This window comes from Gossypium hirsutum, chromosome A09 (assembly GCF_007990345.1).
Source record: "Gossypium hirsutum isolate 1008001.06 chromosome A09, Gossypium_hirsutum_v2.1, whole genome shotgun sequence".
NCBI classification, from domain to species: Eukaryota; Viridiplantae; Streptophyta; class Magnoliopsida; order Malvales; family Malvaceae; genus Gossypium; species Gossypium hirsutum.
This window is the reverse complement of record NC_053432.1, coordinates 67,734,154-67,758,144: the sequence shown is the minus strand read 5'-3', so window position 1 is coordinate 67,758,144 and position 23,991 is coordinate 67,734,154. Positions and strand designations below refer to the sequence as shown.

The following is a 23,991-nucleotide window of genomic DNA, read 5'->3' as shown; positions in this document are numbered from 1 at the left end:
AAATGGAAAAAATGACATAATTTAGGTACCATTTATGGGTTAATCCTTTTTAAGAATTTGATTAACTATCGAACTGACAAAAGTAGTAACTCGGGAAAATAATAGTTTAGATAATAGATACCATTTGTGACCCAAAAAATATTAGATACCAAAATGAGAAACATAGCATAGTTTAGGTACCAATTTATGAGTTAATCATTTTTTAAAATAGACTTTAACTAATGGAGGTATTAACTTGGAAAAAAATAGTTTAAATATTACTTGTGAAAAAAAAATTTTAAACATAAAAAAAAAGAGAGAGTCTAGTTTAATTACTAATTTTTAAGTTAAACATTAAAACTTTATTAATGTGAATTAAAATTAAAAATCAATGATGATAATTAAAACTTTTGACTAATTTCGTATTTAATACTTTTCATTAAATTCATTCAAATTCATAACTAACTTTTTAAATTTATCTTTCCAAAATATGCCTAATTATCAAATTCAAAGTAGTAATTAATATATTCATTAAATAGTCAAATATTCAAATTCAACGTACATTGATTCTAAAAATAATAAAAGATAAAAGGACCTTCCAGGCCAACTGTTTTCCATTTCTTTGTTTTCTTGCATTTTTACAAAAATGGTTAAATATCAGTTTTGATCCTTTTAATATGTCTAAATTTTAATTTTAATCTATATACCTTAATTTCTAGCATGATTTGATCCTATATTTTTATAATGTTATCAATTAGTCTAAATAGTTAATAACATTAACTTTTCAATTAAAACATTATGTGTTTATATATAATTTAGATACCCCAAAAATCTTATATACTGACACATGGCTTCACATTTTTTCTAAGTTTGCGTCTTTTATTTATTTTTAATTTTTTTACATTATAAGATAATGGTAAATTTTTAATTTTGGCATTTATACTATGTTGAAACTTGAGATTTAATCTATATATTTTAATTTTTGACATAATTTGATCTCTTTGCATTTATATTGTCATTAATTAGCCTAAATAGCTAATATTGTTAACTATTTCAATAAAATTCTAGCGTCAATTTTTCTCAAGAAAACTATTCCAACAGAAAAAATATTTCACCATGACGATTTTGAATGAAGAAATTCGAAGAATTTTAATAGTTGTAACAACTAGACCTAATTTTTTAAATTTGAAAAGTATAGACCATATTCTTGAAAAATAAAAGTAGAAATGTATAAAGTGTATAAAGACTTGAGTATATTGTAATCTTTAAATTTTTACTTTATAATTTGAAACAAACAAATAATTAACATAATGCAAAGTGTGGACTGGAACAATAAAGTATTGATTGAAAATATGGAAAAAGTTTATGAGGCAATTTAAAATTCATTTTAAAGCCTTTATTGGCACATAAAATTACATATATTGAAATCTTTTAATATTTTCAATAAATATATCAATATCAATAGAATAATAGAAAATCAACTATTTTGTATTCCTTTATGATGCATGGGTCGGTTTTGTATCTTAAATTTATATGTTTTTATAATATTAGTTTTTTATAAAATTTTTAATGAATTTCTTTAAAAATTATTAATAATTTGAAAAAGTAATTGTAACAGTCTAATTTTTAGTAGTGTAAAAAATTAACGGTTTTGAAATTCTATTTACGTAAACCGAGTCCATAAATATTTAATATTTACAAGGTTAATATAGAAATATATTAAAGTTTGGTCCAATAATTTTGCTGAATTGATAGTTAATTGAGGTATAAGGACTAAATCATAAAAAAAGTATTGCTTTAGATTTTTAAATGACCAAGGGACAATTGAGAAATTGGACCATTTTTAAATGGTCAAACGGAGGTGGTGGATGTCATAATCCACTAACTTTTGTTAATCATCCTTAAGGCTTAATCAATTAAGGGTTAATTAAATTAATTTTGATTAATTAAAAATTAAAGAAAGTATATAAAAAAATTAAAAGAAAAATAAAGTATTTGCTCCTCTTCTTCTTCTTCTTCATTATAAAAGATAAGAAAAACGAATTTCTAACTCAAGAAATAAATAGTGGTTCTAACAAAATAAGTTATCAGGATAAAATATTAGAATTAATAAAAAAAATTGGCAAATAGTAAAAAGAAGAAATATTCAATTAATCCGAAAATTCTATTTTTTTTATAAAATTTTTCATTGAAAAGATATACATGGATATTCTTCTATATGTCATTAACATTCCAAGAGCCAATACCCAACTTTTTCTTGAATCAACAAAAAAAAATGATTGAGAACTTCATTCACAATAATGAAGCAAATCAAGAAAGAATTAATAAAACAACTAAAAATACAACTCATTTTATTTTAACTATAAAAACCTCACTTTCTTCACTTTCTAATATTAGTATTAGAAATAAAAATGAAAAAGCTTTTTGTGACTTATCCTCCCTCTCACAAGCATATGTATTTTACAAATTATCACATACCCAAGTTATTAGTTTTTATAAATTCAAACCTATCCTTCAATATCATGGAACATCTCTTTTTCTTAAAAATGAAACAAAAGATTATTTTGAAGAACGGGGAGTATCTCATTCCAGATTAAGACATTATTATGGGTTAAGACAGAAAATTGTTTGGCATTCTAGAATGAATGAATGGAAAAACTAGTTACAATACGATTTAGTTCAGAATAGATGGCTAAAATTAGTACCAGGGCAATGGCGAAATAGAGTCAATCAACACTATCCGGTTCAAAATAAAGATTTAACAAAATGAGATTCAGACGAAAAAGAAAGATTAATTCATTATGAAAAAAAATGATTTTCAAGAGAACTCATTACTAACTAAAAAATATAAATTGAATCAAGAACAAAAATATAAAAAATCTAATTTTAAAAATAGGGTGCGGAAGCTTTCAAACTTTCGACCTTGATTAGGTGAGTTCAATTTAGTCATTTTCTTATAATTTTGATGCTTTTGAGGTCATAAGAGCTTGATTTAGCTAGCCCATGTACCAGTTTGTAAGACTGTTAAAGTTTTTGAAAATTTCTATTGTTGATTTCTCGAATAAATTGGTGTTAAATTGTTAGATTTTAAGCTTAGATGTGAAGAAGGACTAGGTTATAATGTTTAATTGTTAGTTTTTGAACTTAAGGACTAGAGTATATAAGTTACGAAATTGATGTAAAATTTCTATAATAATAGATATTATAGGGTCATAGAAGGATATGTTGAGATCGTTTCGAAATCGAAGCTCAAAATTGAAAGTTATGACTATTTTGATTTTAGAGACCAAATTTGAATAAAATGCAAAAATTTAGGGGTATTCAAAAAATGAAATTAAACTGCTTCATGCATAGTATGGGATGATATAAAAGTGTTTGATATTGATAAATTGAATTGAATAATTGTATAGATCAGAAATTGAACCAAATCAGAGATAATAGAAGAAAAGCCAAAATTATCGATTAGTTCTTACAAATTTAACTTGTTAGCTAATTTGACCAGGTAAATTCATATGGTATGATTATGTTTAAATTTTGGTGTATTTGAATTATGAATATGTGTATGTTTGGTTGAAATTTGGATTGTTTGCAATTTGGTATAAAATGTAAGATTTGGACTAAATTGTAAAGAAATGTATTTATATATATGTGTGTTTGTTGAAAATGTCTGGGTGAACTTAGTAAAGGTTTTGTGCATGCTTGTACAAATTGATTACTGATGATTACCAATGATTACCAAAATCCAACATTTGTTATGAACTCAAAGATATATGTGACACAAGTTTAGCCTGGAATGGTAACTTGATATCGTTTTAAAGGTTTAGCCTGGACTAGTAACATTACATGTATATTTTCAGCTTGGCCAAGCAATCAAATGTGTCATTAAAGGTTTAGTATGGACTAGTAACCTGACACAAATATATATTTTCAGCTCGGATGAGCAATTGATGTATTGAATATACTTGTGACACAAGTTTAGCCTGGATTGAACCCGATGTCAATTTAAAGGTTTAACTGGGATGAGTAACCTGACATGTGTATATATTCAACTCGAATAACTGGTGTAATAGGATATTTGCATATGATATGAATTTGATGTTCAAATAGTTAAATGTTGAATTGATTATGAATATAGTATTGAAAAGTTGATTTTAGTGGATTGAAATGATATATGTTTGAATTACCATTTGATGTGATTATATGTTAAACTCACTTTATTGATATGTGATGTCATGTTTAGGCAAATGTTGCCAAGCTAAGTAGTTTATTTGATTAGTTGTAATATGAGGTAAGTTTTTGTTTAATGCTTATGAATTTACTAAGCATTCGATATGCTTACCTTGTTGTTTTTTTTCCCTTTTCCTGTGGATTTCAACTTGCGGAATGTGTCTAATGGATCGTCCATACGCTCATACTATCCTATTTTTAATTGGTAGCTTTTTTATTGTTTTAAGTCTGATTTTGTAGCGTGTATATTGGTGTTTGTATAAGCTAACTTGAAATTATAAATGTTAGCTTGCAACCTTTATAATGCTTGATTTTGGTAAGGTTAATGCTTATATGAAATGGTAAGTTTTTGGCAAAGTTAGTTCCTAATTGAATATAATGATTGGGTAAACATGTTTGATATATGTATATGACAATTGAAATGGTATGATTGAATGTGAATTAGTAATAGAAAGGTTAGATGAATGTTTGTAGGTGAACAAGTTGAAATGGTAAGTATTTTCGTCAATGTACAATTGTAATTTTTTCGAGCAAATTGGTTAATAAAAATATTCATGAATTACATTAATACTTTGTATATTGACCTCACATGGTTTTTGCACCCAAAGCAAAATGGAAGCAAATATTGCTCACTGGTTATCTAATGTTTAACTAATATTACGCGGTATTACATAGCCAGATTGTAATATAGAAAGACAACTTATATTAGTAGACGAACCTAAACATTTCCTTAGTCTAATCGCAAATGAGCCAATTGATTGAAAGGCTAATATGCCGCCTATGAAGTCCAATTGGAAAGATATTTTATCTTGGGTATCAGAGCAGATGACTCCTAGAAGATAGAGATATAGATGTGACTGACTAGACTGACAGTACATCGGGCTGAGCCCAAGAAGAATAGATCCTAACGTTCATAGTGTGACATACCTAAATTCTGAATGGATGATAGATTATGTATGTGTGATTTGTACACTTTGATGTAAGTAAAGGTTTGAGTTTGAATAGATAAGGAACCGGAAGTTGGTGCGTAGGGTGGTACGACTTCTGCAATATGTAATGTCATTCAAAATAGTGGAATTCATAGCCCGAGATATGGGTAAATGATATCCTCTCATTGGCATTACATTGTTGATGAAAAGTAAATGTGGCCACTGGTTGTTTGTCTTTGTGATGAATAACTTGATTACTATTCGATAATAATTGAATTTTCATTAAGGAAGATGAAATGGTTACCATGAAATAAAATAAGATCATATTGGGAGAACAAATATTCCCAAAAATGATTAAGGATATCCTATGAGGGCAACACGCTTATGTAAGGTCACTAGACGAGCATTAATCGAGTTGCTTTCGTAGTGGTATTTTAAAGATTGGATGATACTATAGTGGAATAATTTCGTGAGTAAATGAGTTTATAATTAATAAGTGAAAAGTTAGAACTTAATTATAAATTATTTGAGCCTCAATTGCATATGTTCAATCGATCCCTCCACTAGCTCATTGGAATCAGAAATGAATTGCATGTCTGAATCAAAATGAACAAAATGAATAGAAATAGAAAACATTTAGAAATGATTATGATTTTCTCTAAAATGAAGAAATGGAATCATTCGAAAATGAATTTGGTTTTCTCAAAATGGAAATGAAAATGAGAAATGATTCATTTGCAAATGAACATGGATTACTAAAAAATGATCGGAAGAATGAGTTTTGAGCTATTTTAAAGCCCGAAAATGAAAATAAACTATTTGTTCATAGTGAACAAGTTGGATGGTGAAACATTAAATATATTTTCTCAAAAAATTTTACCAGGGGTAAAATCATCATAATTGTACTTGGGTAAAATTGAGATGAGAAAATTATTTAATATAAAAATTGAAATTTATTTTTGGAAAATGTAAAAACAAATATTGGGTTAGATCAAATTATGACGTATTAGATTAAATGTCCTAAAAGTATTTGTAATTGTACTCGATATGGAAGAGGCCCAAAAGCTCATTATGTTAATAGGGTGAACGATTAAGGTTACCGCCACCTATAATTCTAATTAGAAAAGGAGTTCATCTTTCTTCTAACTTATGATATTATCTCAAGAGGGATTTAATGTCTAAATGACAATTGTGTACTTGGTGAGAATGGTTATCAGTCCTACAACCATCTTTTCCTCCGATGCAACTTAGCCTAAGCTATTTGGTTGCTTTCAAATGTAGGCATAAAAACATATGGGATCCAACCTTCGTATATACAAGAGTGAATCAAATCATAGATTATGAAAAGAAACCATGCACAATATCAAAATTGTTGGCTCTCTTGGAGATTGACTTGTATGCTATGGAATATATATGGATACAGAATGTTATACCTTGCCAGAAACATATTCACCCATCACAAATGCCTCTCCGTGCTAGCTATACATTGCTAAATAGCTATGTTTCGCACTAGGTAATCAACATACTTCACCACCCTTTTGCCATGTGGGCTTCGTTTGGTCCCATCACCATTTACTCAAGTTGACGTATATAAACATGACCATCCATAAGTCATTAAAGCCGCGTGTCTAATGGACATCGTGGCTCATCAAATCTACCAATTAGAGGACAATTGGCAACACAAAAACCATGAGAAAGACTTTATATATAAGTTACAAAGACTCGTGCATGGACATGCAATTTGACCCTTTCTGCCTCACAGTTTACTGGTTGACTCCCCTCCTCCTTCAACCTTCTTCTCCCACTTAATACAATAACATAGAGGAACAAAGTTCTTTTCACGAGGAGAGACCAAATCCGAGATGATAAACCTTTGTGGAAAAAGCTTTCAATTTGAAAGACAGTGAGGTAACCCTCATAACAGAGAAACCTCATTGATGCTATTGATGCACCCCTCAATATGACTAATGGTAAAAAGGACCCCTATCATGCTTTGTTCAGTTGGAAGAGACGCAATGACTTCCGCACCCCTACTTTCATACTCAAAACCACAAAGTGTTCAACAGTGATGACACTATTTGGATGGCACTTGCCAAACTGAAAGAATGCTGTGGTGGGTTGTTGATAACAATGCCTATCCTTGTTGCTTCTGCTGCAATAACAAGATTCTTACTCAACATGGACAATAGTCATTTGCACAGGTAATACCAAACCCTCATAACCAACATAAAGCTGCTTAACGCTCATATTGGACTTGTGTCTAATAAGAGAGATTTACTAAGATTACGTGTATTTCTACAATGAAGAAAAATGTTACATAAATGAATGAAAACTCCTTCAAATTGAAGGCAAATGAACGAAAAGGGTAATGCTCTCTTACGGGTTCTTATTTTGAATTAGACCAATTACTATTTTGTTAATTAAGATTAACTTTGTTTGAATTTAATTAAAAATAATAATAACATAAAGTTAATTTAATCTTAAAACGGGAATTTCAAATTTGTACAAATACTCTATACAGCCTAGCCTATGTTATAAACAGAACTATTGACATTGTATAGAAGGTCATTGACCCAAAAAATAAAAACTATACGTAGAAGGTTTATGTATTACATAATTTTTTGCAGTTTTAGTCCTTTAATATAATTTATCATTTTTAGTCTTTTATTTTTTTTTAATTGTGTAATTTTAGTTTGGATGTGGTTAAATTTGTCAATAATTTAATGGTATCTTATTTAGTTTTTTAAAACATGTGATGATATGGTGTGTACACTTTTATAAGGTTGAAAATTTTTATATTTTTTAAATGTAAAAAAAGTCAAATTGATTATATCATATTTGAAAAAATAAGTTATTTCAAATTATTGACAGAATCAACCGAAAAAAAATTAGCTTCAGAATTGAGAGCGCACCTTTTGGAAAAATAGAGGACTAAAATGAATGTATTATAATACATTAAAAATTTTGACCCGTACTAATGCAATGCAAACAAAGGAAAGCGCCAAGAATTTAAAGAGTATGGCATTCAACAGTCAGAGTTGCAGAGCATAGGCATGATGTAAATGGCAATATTCAACTGCAATTTCTTCCTTTGTGGGGACTGCAAATTCGTAATGCGGGGGCTAGGAAACATAGAATTTGATTAAGAATTTTCAAAGTAATTGATCCATTTAAAAGAGACGTAGACATTTCCATGTTGAAACTAGGCAGGCACCTTCCATTGACTAATTATCCGCCTCTCTTGCGTGTTTTCTTCATGTTTTGCTGCCTGCTTCTTCAACCTCTCTCCCCCTTTTGTTTTTTTCTTTTGGTTTTCAATACCTCTTTAAATGGAATGGACTTTGGGTTGTTTTATTCTTGTACTATATTTCTTCTACGTCCCCTTAAATGGGTTATCGTTTCGTCAAGAATTATTCTTCTTCTTCCTCCATATGCTTTGACCATTTCAGCCTTATTGTTTGATCTTCCGTCATGGGTATTTGCTGGCCTAAACCAGCAAAGTGTGCTCATGCTTCTTCCTCTAATTTCTCAGGTCAGTCTCACTTTTCTTTTTGCTTCATTTTATTTCTTTTTTGGGTCTAAATATAAGCTTTTCAGATACACAAACACAAACACACGCACATATATATATTGTCTGGGTTTGAGTTCTTGTATTGCTATGTAATGGATTAATCAAATACAACTTATGGATGGAATCAAAAGAATAGTTTGGTTTAGCGGACGTATTTTGAAGTCTGGCTATGAGAAAACGAATGGGCGTTCATTTAATAATAAATCAATTTCTATATCTGATATGAATGTAAAGGGGTTCCCCTGTATGCTCCAATCAACTATCTTCTTCTCCTTTTGGTGAAATTATTATTAAACACAGAAATTTGCATTAGTAATTAAATGCATGTTTGAACTTCATATTGATCACAAACAAAATAATAGTAACAGTCAGTTTCTGGCTTTCTTTTTCCATGGATATGTGTGTGTATGGGTTATTAGACCAGTGGCAAGAATGAATTTGTATTATTTTGATATGGTTTAGAAGTCAGTAAATAAATTCTGCTTTTTGTTGTTTAAGGTAGTGCAAAGACTCATAGTAACACAAAGCAGGAATCAACTTCTTCAACCCAGAAATCGCCTATGGAAACTTCGAACAAACCATTTGTAGCATCTAAACCTCACACACCTGTTTCCAGCAACCTCAAAGCTGATACATCTGTTTCCAGCAGTCTGAAGTCTTTCAGTTTTAGTGATCTTAAAAATGCCACCAAAAACTTCCGGTCCGAAACACTTCTTGGAGAGGGAGGGTTTGGATGTGTTTTTAAAGGTTGGATTGATGAGAACATGTTTGCGCCTACCAAGCCGGGAACCGGAATTGTTGTAGCTATCAAGAAACTCAAGTTAGAAAGCTTCCAAGGGCACAAGGAATGGCTTGTACGCAAAGCTTTTGTTTATAACTTTAGTTTTTCTTTTTTCAAATTTTGCGAGTTCATATTTGTAGGCTGTAGCCTGTTTCTAAAAGCCGATCAACATTTTGTAGGCGGAAGTTAACTATTTGGGTCAGCTTCGCCATGAAAATCTTGTGAAACTCATTGGTTATTGCGTGGAGTTTGAGAATAGACTTTTGGTTTATGAGTTTATGCCAAAGGGAAGTTTGGAGAATCATTTATTTAAAAGTAAGATTCTCTCTCACTCTTTTTTACATTGATCTTCTTCTCATTATGTTAAAGCATATACCATGTATCAATGGCTTGTCAGTGTGTGAGTTTAAACCATATTGTATGAACCTAGTTGTCTCCTATTGGCATGCAGGGCAGCTGGAGTTACATGACTCTTAGGATGGTGGCAGTTTTTGCATATATGAGTCATTTTTAATGTTTCTGTTTCATTAGTCTGAATGGTTAATCAAGATAGGATCTGGCTATATTACTCGAACTTGGTTGAGTGCTTTTGTGTTTTTTTTTTCCTCCAATTTTTAATGTTTCTTTTTACTCATGTCCAAAAAATATATATCGGATATAGGTACTTATAGAAAAATGAAGAGTCAGAGAAACATAGGGATCCGGTGTGACGTACTAACACTAAAACCATTATTGTTTTCTTCTTTCAGAGGGTGTTCAACCAATTTCTTGGGTTACACGGATGCATATTGCCAGACAGGTTGCACAGGGATTGACCTTTTTACATAGTCTAGATGCTAATGTAATCTTCCGTGATTTAAAGGCTTCCAACATTCTTCTAGATTCGGTAATGCTGACATATCAAACATTGTCACTTTTGATTGAGTTGTACGGCAGAGATGTTATATTGAACATCCCCATTTGATTTAATGACTGATGCTGTTGCCTATAAACTTATGTAGGATTACAATGCAAAGCTTTCAGATTTTGGGTTGGCAAGAGATGGTCCAACTGGTGATAACACCCATGTTTCGACCAGAGTTGTTGGAACTCAAGGTTATGCAGCCCCAGAATATGTTGCCACAGGTGTGTTCATCATCTTTCCTTCAAATAGTACAGTTAAAACTGAGTATGATAATGAGTAGAGAAAATTATTACTCAGATTCGGGTGTATGTTGGTAAGAGTATATGTTTGGCATGGGTATATTAAAAAAAATTTCAGTTTTCCCCGTATCTGGAGGATTTTTGGAGAGTTATATCCCCAAACTCATGTCTGAATACGTGTTGCTCATGGATGGTTCAAGAAAATGAAAAATGGGAGCAACATAGAGGGATTATTCTGGTATCTTATACCTTTCTTCTTATTAATGAGATTCAAAAATAATAATAATAATAATAATAATAATAATAATAAATGAAGTCAAGGAAAGAAAAAGAAATAGAAATAGAAATAGATGAGATTTTGCACTACAGTTAACTTATGTTACATTACATATACGCTAGTTGTTTGGATGCAAGTGCAACAGCCTAAGGATGGAAGTTGTCTTGTTTAAATTTTTCTCCAACTAAGCTGATTCTTTTTCCTTCTTTCTCAAATTCCATCCCTTCTTCCAAATGCAGTTGTAGCTGAACTTTCTGTAGCAATGTCGTGTTGGCACCAGTATGGTGGCCATAAATGGTGAGTCCGGTTATCATAGATTACAACCATAACTTCAGCATACTAATCTTGAGAGGCTGCTATTAGTCTATGCTGAGCATGAGTTTAGGAGCATGTTCAATGTTCGTTCGAGCTTGAGATTCTTCTCCATTTGCCTATAGCCATAAAATACTAATAAACTGAATGAATCAACTGAAGTTGTGTCGATGGGCTTTGATTATAGTAAATGAACTAAGGTTTGAAAACAAAATCTTGAATTTGTCAAGCCTACATACATTTTGCCTCCAGTAAGATCTCCTGCATTCCTGAGGACCTTTTGGCAAATTCTGGAAAAAAACATTTTTGTGCCGAGCCATTAGGTCTCTCTCCACTACTTCCCCTGCATATGACATGTACAAGAGGCCTAGGATTGAACATAATATGCTTAGCATGATCATACCAGCAGTTAGTTTGTCACATCGTTAACAGCTTGGAAATTGCTCTGTAGCAATGCTGTGGAGCTCGAACCACCACCAGGCTTGCGGAATTCTTTTACGGGAATATTTCTTTGGAGTTTCTAGGCCAAGGACATCTAGATTGTTAGTGGCTTAGCAGTTCATCCAGTTGCACACACAAAAAAGAAGGGTCGGGATAACGTAGAATGGTTAAGATGCAAGACTCCGTTGATAGCGAAGACAAACTAGGTTCGTAAATTTAGTTTTCTCAGGAGTGTTCAGGTTTGAAATTAGTACCCTTAAAAGAGCAGCTGATATTGGGAGAAACACCTTTGGTATATTGATATGTAATGATCCTTCTGTTTTGTCACTGCAATTTTTTTATTTTTTTTTGCTTTAAGTGGATTTAAAGATTGGTCCTACTAACGAACTAGTTTAAACCTTACATGCAGGTCATTTGACCCCAAAGAGTGATGTGTATAGCTTTGGTGTTGTACTATTAGAGCTACTTTCAGGACGGCGAGCAGTGGACGATGAGAATTTTGGGTTTTCGGAAGAAACACTGGTAGAATGGGCAAAACCATTCCTAAGTGACAACAGGAAAGTACTACGGATAATGGACACGAGGTTAGGAGGCCAGTACTCAAAGAAAGGAGCACAAGCTGCGGCTGCACTCGCATTGCAGTGCTTGCATAAGGATCCGAAGAACAGACCGTGCATGACTGATGTTCTAGCATCATTAGAGCGACTCCATGTAACAAAGGACTCATCGGCAAGGACACCCCAACAGCTACAAACAAAGCTTGATCACCATGGGATTAAGCATGTGAATAGCCCTCACAAGGCAAGAATTCCAACTACAAATTCACTTTGAAAAATATTGTTTTGTTAATGCAAATTCGTTTATGGTAAGCAAGAATTGTTGTTAAGCCGGAACCGTGTGGAATTATTGGTTGGGGGCCTTGTATACAAGGAAACGGAATGGAAAAGAGTGTTAAAAGTATTGTAGATGAAGATGGTGAATAAATAAATATATGTTTAACACCAAAATCTATATGTAATTAACCCATCTGTTTTTCTTGATCACAAGGAAAGAAGTTTTGGTCACTTGGAAACAGGACTGCTCTGCTTCTACTAACAAATTGAATCTAGAATATTGATATTATTTTAGTTGTTAGTAATTAAAAACTAAAAAGTTGTTACGCTTAAATAATTAAAAGAAATTTCTCTAAAATAATTAAAAATCAATCAAGTTTTTAATGGAAAATTGTAGGTATTTAATATAAAGTTAGTAAGCAGTTGAGCCCTTGAAATATAATTCTCAATTGAAGCTTTTAATAAGTTGTTAAATGCTGACTAAGTGGCTAATATCACAATTGACCTAAGTTGTTAAGTGCTGATTTAATGTATAATATGACAATTGATATCAAAAAATAATGATATGACGATTGATGTGATGTTTAACATGAAAAATGTTAATATGGAGGGTTTAATTGTTTTTTAATTATTTTATAGGACTTAATAATTATTAAAATATTATAAAAATCTAAAATAATTATAGAAAATAAATGGTATAAAATAAAATAAATATGTTATGAAAAATATTATAAAAATTATAAAAAAATTTAAAAATATAGAACACAATAAATAAGTGATAAAAATATGAAATTATTAAAAAATATAAAAAAAATATAGAAAAATTTTGTTGTTTTGAATCTTTTATTTTGATAATAAGAAAATGAAGAACTTAAAGTATGATGATGATTAGACTTATATAGAGTACCGACTATCAAAATAAAGAAATTAAAGACTCTGAACATTCAAAATAACTATATATAAATATATTTATAAATTTTTAATTTTTTTCTTAATATATTAATGATGACAAATATAATGAAAATAAAAATGCTTTTAACCATCAAATCAAATAAAAAGCAGGATACCCAATCATTCTCTCTTCTTTTTCATTTAATATTATATAAAAAAAATATTCGTGTTATTAATTTAAAAAACCCAAAATTACAATTCATCTAACACTACAGTATAGAGTTGATTGTTGATAGTAGAGATCTAAATTTTGTATTTGCAAATCCATGTTGAGGCAGATTTCTTTTTCTTTTTAATCCATAACCATATAGACTTCCAATGTTAATATTAATGGAATTACTAAATACTTTACTGTGATCAGCTTCTTATAAGATTGTATTATCATATAGGCTTTCAATATTTCAATAGTTGGCGGTAATACAATCTTATAAGCCTCAAATTATAGTAGAGTATTTTAGTAATTCAATTAATATTAATATTGAAAGCCTATATATACGATAATGGAATGAATAATAAAAGAGAAATTATAACAATTCGTTTTTTAGTAGTGTCGAAAATAATGGTTTCAGGGCCATAATTCCGATGAGAGAGTTCATAGTTATATTTAATTAATATTTATGAGTTAAATATAGTATAATAGTGAATCGTGATTTAATAGATTTTATTAATTGGTCAGTTAATAGAGGTATAAGTGGCTTAAACCAAAATTTAGTGATTTCGAAAAATGAGGTATCAGGACGTCATTTTCATAAATTGAGCTCATAAATATTATTATTAAATATTTACGGAGCTATTATATAAGTGAATTGAAGTTTGGTCAGAAAATTTTGATTATTTGACAATTAATTAAAGAAAAGGATTAAATCGTAAAAATTATAAAATATTATCACTATTGAAATTTTTAATGAGTTAAGGCTTATTAAACTAATTATCAAGGTTTAAAAGTGCAATTACACCTTTACAAATTAAAGTGGACGGTTGGTGAAGTGAAGTAATAATAAATCAAAATGAATAAAACAAAATCTACCACCTTCATCCTTATTTTTTTCTTCTCAAACACCGAATACTCCATTGCCAAGTTTAAGGGTTTTCGTCCAAGCTTTCTTTCATTTGTATGATTAAGGATTCAATCCTACGGACGAAAATTAGGAAACAAGTGAAAATTGTATAATAGTCCCTATAAATCAACTTGTTAATATATATATTGTTACTGTTGAATTATGAATATGTTTGTTATTAATATTGTGAATTGGAATTGAAATGCTATAATCTAATGTTATTAAGTTGAGTAAGGACTTAACTGAGAAATGTTGAATACTGGTGAAACATGATTCATGTGGATTTAGAATTCATGTAACTTGTTTATAGCATGTGTACTGAGAACATGGAAGTGCCCCTAATTTATAAATATTACAAGTCATGTTTAAATGCCCATTTGAATGTGGTAAACAATTAGGATACGATTGGTATGCCAATAGGGTTATATTGCGCGTTGTAAGAGTTTGATGTGAGATGAGATGATGATAGATGATATGTTTATATGTTTATTGAATGTGTCGGTATCCAAGATTTTTTGCGGATTACTGAGTTATATTTACAGTAATTCAGGTGTGTTTCTAGGGGAGGATGTGTAGCTTTCAGGCTTGGCACTTAGTGTCCAAGCATGTTTCTAGATGGATGTTAGCCTTCGGACTTGGCACTTAGTGCCTAGGCGTGTTCTTGGTTGGTTTAACTTGTTTGAGCATTATGACATGTTTTGGGTGGATATCCGAGTATCTGAATTATGTTGCTATAGTTCATCGGGTAAAAGAACATATATTGATAGACTACATGAATTGTTTGGAAATGATATATTAGTACTACTATTGAAATTTTAACTGATGAAACTGAATGAATGATGAGTATATTTTTAAAAGTTGTTTGGAAATGATATCAAAATGACTAGAAATTTTATAGTTTATGTATGAAACACTTAATTTATAAACGTGATATGCAATGACAATGCTATGTGTTTAAAAGAAATGGTATTTGATTGTGAATATGAATTGATGCGATCAATTGGTTAATATGATTCATATGTTGGATCCTTCCTTTTGAATGATATGGAAATATATCATAGTGATTGATTGTGAGATTATACAATTGATACATGAAATGCTCACCTCGTTATTGTAAACGTCTTGACAGTAAATTGTATAAAATTAGTTATATATGTTTACGTAATTATAAACTGAGGTAAGAATCTTGTCTAAACATCTATGAACTTACTAAGCATGTCAATGCTTACCTCGTTTTATTTTATGTCTTTTGTAGTTGCATCTTTGCGAAACTTGGCTATTGGATCACTTCTAGGGCTCATACTACCCAATGTCTCTTTTGGTAATCTTTGGTTCATCTTAGTTTAATTATAAGTGGGATGTAATAGATGTGATACATATATGTGCTTGGTGTTGAAATTTATGAACTTGCCCATTTTGATATGTTTATTTGGGTGGATAACTTCAATTTGTTATACGGCTTAGGTACACGACCATGCCATCTAGCTCCACACGTTATCAGCTTGTCACACGGTCTGGCCGCACGACCTTGTGACCCCTGTTTTGCCTTTTTACCTATCTTTTCGTAAAATTTTTAAATTAGTCCTAAATTGTTTTCAAGTTGGTTCAAGAGCTTCGTAAGCTCGATTGAGACTCAGTTTTGGTTGTAATCATATTGTACTTGAATTATGAAATGTTTTATGTTGATTTATTGAATATTAAAGTTAGAAATATATGTGAACTTTTCTGTTAACTGTTGTAACATCCTATAGCTTGGGGTCGAAGACTGGATCAGGTAAGGAGTGTTACAAAAACAACTTGAACATGGATTGTGCAAATGCAAAATCTAAATTTCTAGTACAAATAAACAATTGTATCATATAGCGTTAGGATGAATTGTAATTTTGGATTTTTTAGACCAATAACATGAACAATTTTCTTTTGCATAATCTCAAAGAAAGAAAAATTGATTGAGTGGTGTGCTAGAAAAATTGATTGAGTGGTGTGCTTTTTATTTTAGTGAGATAAGTTAAATCATAAATCTAATGCTTAGAAGCATTCAATTTGATCTAATGGCTAAAAGCATTTTGGTTCTAATTATAACTACCACCTATATTAATAATATTTAATTTTTATATTATTTATAAGTTTTTATCAACAAGTGTTGGGTATAGTGGTAAGTCGTTTTACAATCCTAAGGAGAGAACATAAGTAAACCTTAGAAATGACATTATTTGTATTTTTTTCTAAAAATTTAATAATTTCTATATATTTTTTAATAATATTTTAATAATTTTAGACTTAAATAATTAAAAAAATCAATTAAACCCTTTTAAAATAATTAAAAAATCAATTAACCCCTCATAAAATAATTAAAATAACAATTAAACCCTATACATCAATATTTTTTCTTGTCAAATGATTAAAATATCAATTAAGCCTTTATAAAATTTAGAGAAGGATATCATAAGTTAATTTTAGTATATACTAGTAACTAGAGGTGTTCATGGGCGAATCCAACTAAAAATTCAGGCCCATTTGCTAGGCTTGGGCCTGACTTTGCCTGAAAAATGGGCCTAAAATTTTGCCTAAACTTGGCCCGGATAAAAATGCTAAAACCCAAGCCCGGCCTGGCCCGCCTGTATTAATCTTTTTATATAATTTTTAAATGTATATAATATATCAAAAATACTAAAAACATCAAAATAAATATTTGCCAACAAATTGAAAATAAATTTTAAAAAATATTTATACTTAAATAACACTAAGATAGATGCAACTTAACAAACAAATACCTCTAAAATAATAACAAAATTAATAATAAAACAAGTTTTATAAATATCTAAACAATAACAACATAATAGTAGCAACATAAAAGTAAAATGGTAACAAAATAAGAAGAAAACAATAAGAAAGTAGCATTAAAAAAATAGCAATTTTTAAATGCCTTACTAGGGGCCTGGTCCGTTTTTAAATAGGTCTTATTTTTTTATCCAAGCTTATTTTTTGGGCCTTATTTTTGTCAAAACCCTTTCATATTTTGGGTTGGGCTGGGTGGCCCGACCGATGAACAAGTCTATTAGTAACTAAGACACACGCATGTCATTTTATAACATCGAGGGATATTTTAGGTTAAAATTTTGTCATTTGCAAATTTTTTCTAAATTTAATTTTTATAAAATTTATATAAATATAGGAAAAGATAAAAAATTTATAATAATATAATTATTTAAAATTTAAAATTTTTAATTGGATTAGTATAACTCATAATACTAATAAAGTTACATACTTAAATAATGGTATATACAATTAATTACAACTTTTTTTACTATTTTTACATTTTAATTTGAATAATATGTGGGAAAAAATGATGCAAATAGTTTAAATATAACTTCTTCTTTTTTGTTATTTAGAGTTCAATAATTTGATGTAAAGTAAAAAAGAAAAAAGAAGGCTAAAATATTAGCTAAATGAATTATTGTTTACTAAAAGTAGAGAACGTACCAAAAGTGTAGGAGTGGCAACGACATCTATTGTTTATTTTATATTGCTTCCATTTTTCAAAAAGGCTGGTGATTCTTTTTATTTTACTTATAAGATGCTTTTCTTAAAATGTGGAAATTCATCTGTCCCTCAAATTTAATCTTTAATATATTTTTTTAATTTGATGTTTATTCTTTTTATAATTAAAATTAATTGTTATTTTTTTAAAAATAATTGAACTGTTTTTAAGAAAATTATTGACTAAAACATAAATTTTTTAACAAAATTAGCATGACAACTCGTATAACAGTCCATATGTACTTTATGCTAATACGATACTATTTATCTTATATGTCACGTCAAAAATAATTTAAAATTATAAAATATTCAAAAAAATTTAAAATATATAAAAATTTCATAAAAAATGAAATATACGTAAATTACCATACAAATTAACATGTTTAAAAAATTAATATTTTAATCAATATTTTCATTAAAAAATAATTTTACTCTTTTCAAAAAATAATTTTCATTAAAAAATTAACAAGCCAATCCGAGCTGTTATATTTGCGATGCTAGAATCGAAAATATCGACCATATCTTGAGGAAATGCTCGCTCGCGGTCCGCTATTGGAGTAATCTGGTCAACTATGATAGGTTAGCTAAATTTTGTAGTTTAAACATGAAAAAAAATTATCTCAACAACTTTTTCTGAATTTTAATAATTTTTTTCCTAATTTTTAATGTTTCAAAGAACTCTTTTAAATTTTAAAATTTGAAATTAATTCCTAACAATAACGTGATTAGCGTGACTGAACTCAAGTGATACCTAAGATGATAAACACCCTAACCATTAGGCTAACATATAGGGTTCAGTTATAAATTGTATTTATTCACTTTATCGTACATGTATCTCTTAGATATTTATTTCAAAATTTTAAAAAGCATGTTGTACTCCAATAAGTTTTTTTGATAGATAAATTTCAACAAATCTATTCTATTTATATTATATATTAAATTTTGACAGTTACGAATTAATCAAATATTAAATTAATTAAATAATGACTAAATATAAAACTCATAATTTATTGGGTTTGAACTAAAATATTATTCTCCATTTTAACGGAAGCTTTATTTAGATTTTAGATAAAAAAAAACTTTAAAATATATTTTTATATAATCTTTTTACTCACATCTGAATGTGTTATAATCTAGTATATATGAAAATACGAATTTAGATAAACTTTTGAATCGATGAAAGTATTTTTATTACTCCGTATATTATTGAATTGACATTTTAAAAATATTTTTAATATATTATTATGTGATAATAAAAAGGGTAAACTACACTAGTAGTCACCTAACTATTAGTATATTTCTTTTTTGGTCACATAACTATGAAAAGTTACAAAATGGTTATCAAACTATTCAATTTTGTCTTTTCTGGTCACCAGCCGACTAATGGTGAAAACTTTTCAAATTGGCATAATAGCAACTTTAACTCTTAATATTTATACATTGTGTCAATTTAGTCTTGATTCTAAAAAATCTCCCTATCAACATTTACACATTGTGTAATTTAGTCTTTTTTCCAGTTTTGCTTTTCATTGTGACCCTTTCACCTAAAAAGCTTAAAAGAATTATTAGCTAAATTTGATTGAAAATATACAAAAAATAGAAATAGCAAAAATCCAAGATAATAATTTTCATCTTTTCTCATTCTTTTAAAATTAACCTTCAATGTCACAAATAAAAGCAAAATTGCAAAGCTTTACAAAAAAGAAGAAGCAAAACTGCAGAAAAAAAGAAGAAGAAGAAGACCAAATTACACAATGTGTAAATTTTGAGGGTTAATTTTTTTAGAATCAATACTAAATTGACATAATTTATTAATGTTGAGGGTTAAACTTGTTATCATGCTAATTTTAAATGTTGCCGTCGTTAGTAGGCTGGTAACGAAAAAAGACAAAATTAAATAGTTCAGTGATCATTTTGTAACTTTTCATATTTGTGCAAAAAAGGAATTTACTAGTAGCTGGGTGACTACTAGTGTAGTTTACTCTAATAAAAATAAATAATATTGATTAACAGTGTTTATATTTGATGCCCAGATAGTATATAATTCTATACACCATTAGTGAATTAGACAATTACACATCATTAAAAAGTTTTAAAACTAACTTCACTTTATTTCTAGTGATGTGGCATAATTTGGTTAATTGATGCTGCATATAATTATATACCGTTAATGTATCAAATATTAACCCTTAATTAAATTATTAATTAACATGACGGTGAACCTTTCTTGATTTTACGATCACATTAAAGAAGCATTAATAATAGGGGTAAAAGACATTTAGCCCTTTAGGTTCGGTATAAAATACAATTAATTGTTATTTATTATATTTTACTTTGTTAACTGGTGGGATTATCAAGAATGAGGAGATGAATGATGTGGTGGTAGTCCACCTAAGGGTGTAAATGAGGCACTGGTGTTCATGAGCCACTTGAGCTCGTTCAATTTGGTAATTATCGAGCAAAGCTCGAGCAACTCAAGCTCTTGATCTAGCCAAATTCAAGCTTATTAATACTTGACTCGAACGGCTCGCAAGCCTTATCGAACTTTTCATATTTTTATATTATTAAATTACATTATTTCCCTTAATATATATTATTAACCCTAAGCTTAATAATTAAATCGAGCTTGAGTAAAAAATGACAAATAAGCTTAATCAAGCTTAAAAATAAATGTTCGATGGAGCTCGAGTTGAGTATCAAGCTTCGAATTTCGAGTCGAGTTCAAGCTTGGCAGTAATTGAGCTCGGATCGATTACACCCTTAAGTTCATCCACAGTTGGGTGGAGAGCCACTGAATGGTGATAGAATGGTCTTGGGAGATTATTCTTGGTAGGAAGAGAATAAGGAAAGACGGGAGGTGATTTTTGTGTCTTGGCCTTTTCTCATACGTTATGGTGAACATGTATGTGGAAGATAGAGGTCTGACGTTCTATGATATAACTTCTTACAGTGGAGTTATACCTTATTCCCTTAAGTGGATGTGATGTGACGTCCTAAGATACAACTTCTTAAAAAAACTAGGTAATCAATAAGTCTAAGTCCCCATGCGCGTCTCATACATACCTAGCGAGAGTGATCTTGTGAAGGTTCATCAATCTACTGAGGTTTGGCTTTTTCCTGGTTAGAGATTTGTTTGATATGGATACGTTAGCCTATAACTTGGTTGTTGATAACACGTAGAGCAGGTATAACAATTATTAATCACATAATCATTTATACAAATATAAATCTTATTTTTTTTAAACTCACAAATATGAATCATATATGAAACGAAAGAAGGGAACACTTTCAAACACCTAAAACAAAGCAGGGGCGTACCAGGGGACCGGCAGGGGCCCTTTAATTTTTTTTAAATTTTAAATTAGTAAAGGTAAATTTATACTTTGTCCTCCTAAAAATGATAAAAATTTAATTTAATCCTTTAAAAATTATAAAAATATAGACAATTCAAATAGTAAAATTATATTTTTATTATCGTAAAAAATTAAATTTTAATTTTAACCCTTAAAAAAATTTTCTAACTTCACCCTAAATTTAATTATACAGGATTAGTTGAAGATTTGATAAACTTACGACTTTGCATTGAACTCAAGAAAAGTGAAGCATAACATAGGCTTAGACCGAAAGAAATACTTTACAGCTATTTGGTGAGAAAAAAGAAAAAAAAAAAAAAGAGCTTATAATTTATGATTTTAACAAACTATTGCATAAGATTCTTTTTTGGATTTTACTCAAAAAGACATTATACTGATCATTACTTGCACTTGAACGTAAAAACAATATAATTACTAATTTATTCCTCCAAAAACCTAATCCGTTTTTCTTCTTTTTAACAGCAAAGCAAGGATCATTAAAATGATTAAAGGCCCAAAGTTCAAGGTGAGGTTCATCCTGACAAACCCTATAAATAGGTTGATTTTGTGCTACATTTTCATCAACTCTCCTCCATTGATCCACTCTACCACTAATAATAATCATAAGCTATAAAGAGGAGAAACAAACATATAATTAGTGTGTCAATTCGATTACGAGATGAAGTCGTATAGTATTCTGGTGGTTCTCGTTATCGTACTGCTATCCACTGAAGCCGCCATTGTGCATGGTCAAGGTAAGGGTAACAATGGGAATGGCAACAACAATGGTAATGGATATGGCAACAGCAATGGTAAGAGCAAGGGCAACAGCAATGGTAAGGGCAAGGGCGACAGCAATGGTAAGGGCAAGGGGGACAGCGACGAAGGAAAAGGCAAAAACAAGGGCAATGGAGATAAGAAGAAGAATAAGAAACACGATGATGAAGTGAATTATGACATGTCATCATCAAAGACCGGGCAAGAACGAGCCTACTGCAAAGGGAAAAGTGCTTGTTACCAGAAGACCCTTGTTTGTCCATCTGAATGCCCTCAGAGGAAGCCTACGAAGAACAAAAAGCAGAAGGCTTGCCATATTAACTGCGGCAGCAAGTGCGAAGCCACTTGCAAGTGTAAGCATATATACTTATAATACCATTCACCCTAATTCCAACTTCTCTCAGATTTTTATTTTATTTTTCTTTTTGGTATCTTTTCAGGGAGGAAACCAAAATGTGATGGCTATGGCTCTCTTTGCTATGACCCTCGTTTTGTTGGTGGTGATGGAGTTATGTTCTACTTCCATGGAGCCAAGGGTGGGAACTTCGCCATTGTCTCAGATGATCAGCTTCAAATCAATGCTCATTTCATCGGCACTAGACCACAAGGAAGGACTCGTGATTTCACATGGGTGCAAGCCTTGGCTGTCATGTTCGATACCCACACACTTGTCATTGCAGCAAATAGAGTTTCTCAGTGGGATGACAATGTTGATGCTCTCAGTGTACGATGGGACGACGAGACGGTTACCATCCCTTACGACGGAGAAGGTGACTGGAGGAAGGGTAACGGCGATGAAAGACAAGTGTTGGTGGAAAGAACCGATGACAAAAACAGTCTTCATGTCAAAATATCTGGATTGGTGGAGATGGACATAAGGGTGACGCCCATTGGCAAAGAAGAAAACAAGGTTCATAACTATCAGTTACCAGATGATGATGCCTTTGCTCACTTGGAAACACAGTTCAAGTTCACCAACTTAAGTGATGAAGTTGAAGGAGTGTTGGGAAAAACATACCAGCCAGATTATGTTAGTCCAGTGAAGAGAGGGGTGGCTATGCCAATGATGGGTGGGGAAGACAAGTACCAAACCCCATCACTCTTTTCACCTTTCTGCAAGGCTTGCAGGTTTCAGAGGCCATCTGGATCAGTTGCCACCATCTGAACTGAGTTTGATATTCTCCATCTCCAAGCTGATAATAATCGACACACACAAAAAATTTGTTCTCTAAAATAAACCAATATGTGTCAATTATGTCGTTTTACATGTTTTTACCTCAATTTTTTTTTCTATTGTAAAATAATAAGGGCCATATGAAAATTACCCACTGAATAAACAACAAACACTAGTCTTATTTTTCAATGCTTAATTCTTTTTTCTTCTTCTTTCACTATACTTTAAAGAGTATGTGATATGTTTAAATTCGTTTGTGATGTATTAAACATTGAAATGAAATGCCCCAAGTAGCTATGATATATATATTCAGTGGGTGGCAGATGAATTTGTTGTTCATTTAATGGGTTTGACTTGGCCTATTCCCCTAATGCAACTTGTAGTTATTAAAAGCTTACTTTTCTCAAGTTTCAAAATATTATAAAGATTTGGGCGGCCTAGCCGGGTGGAGGGGGTGTGCAGAAACCACAAATCTAGGCGGTTTGACCTTGGAGAGTCATTTAAAATACTATGGGATCCGCCATTATTAGAAGCTTTAGTCACATGATAATGTGTGAGAACAACTAGATTAGAAGCATCAAATTTATTACTATTCTCATCACCATCTCCAATTTCAACCAAGGCCTATGCCTAAGTTTCTTGATA

At 30.3% G+C, this 23,991-nt stretch overlaps 2 protein-coding genes across 2 annotated transcripts; both read left to right on the top strand.

The window, feature by feature from the left end:
• Positions 1–6,872: 6,872 nt before the first annotated feature.
• On the top strand, positions 6,873–12,728 carry LOC107889259 (probable serine/threonine-protein kinase PBL18). Its single transcript, XM_016813622.2, has 6 exons — positions 6,873–8,667; positions 9,205–9,560; positions 9,667–9,802; positions 10,237–10,373; positions 10,489–10,612; positions 12,070–12,728. Exons 1-6 carry the CDS (start codon positions 8,607–8,609, stop codon positions 12,489–12,491), a joined length of 1,236 nt encoding a protein of 411 aa, XP_016669111.1. The 5' UTR covers positions 6,873–8,606; the 3' UTR covers positions 12,492–12,728.
• Positions 12,729–21,994: 9,266 nt separating this feature from the next.
• Positions 21,995–23,531, top strand: LOC107889258 (uncharacterized). The gene is made up of 2 exons (XM_016813621.2): positions 21,995–22,525; positions 22,613–23,531. Exons 1-2 carry the CDS (start codon positions 22,075–22,077, stop codon positions 23,335–23,337), a joined length of 1,176 nt encoding a protein of 391 aa, XP_016669110.1. The 5' UTR covers positions 21,995–22,074; the 3' UTR covers positions 23,338–23,531.
• Positions 23,532–23,991: the final 460 nt, after the last annotated feature.

Bases quoted from the DNA above. Each gene is read 5' to 3' on its own strand.
- LOC107889259 (XM_016813622.2), top strand. From the start codon at position 8,607: ATGGGTATTTGCTGGCCTAAACCAGCAAAGTGTGCTCATGCTTCTTCC. The intron at 8,668-9,204 runs GTCAGTCTCACT...TTGTTGTTTAAG, and splicing joins TTCTTCCTCTAATTTCTCAG to GTAGTGCAAAGACTCATAGT. The intron at 10,613-12,069 runs GTGTGTTCATCA...CCTTACATGCAG, and splicing joins CCCAGAATATGTTGCCACAG to GTCATTTGACCCCAAAGAGT.
- LOC107889258 (XM_016813621.2), top strand. From the start codon at position 22,075: ATGAAGTCGTATAGTATTCTGGTGGTTCTCGTTATCGTACTGCTATCC. The intron at 22,526-22,612 runs GTAAGCATATAT...GTATCTTTTCAG, and splicing joins GTGCGAAGCCACTTGCAAGT to GGAGGAAACCAAAATGTGAT.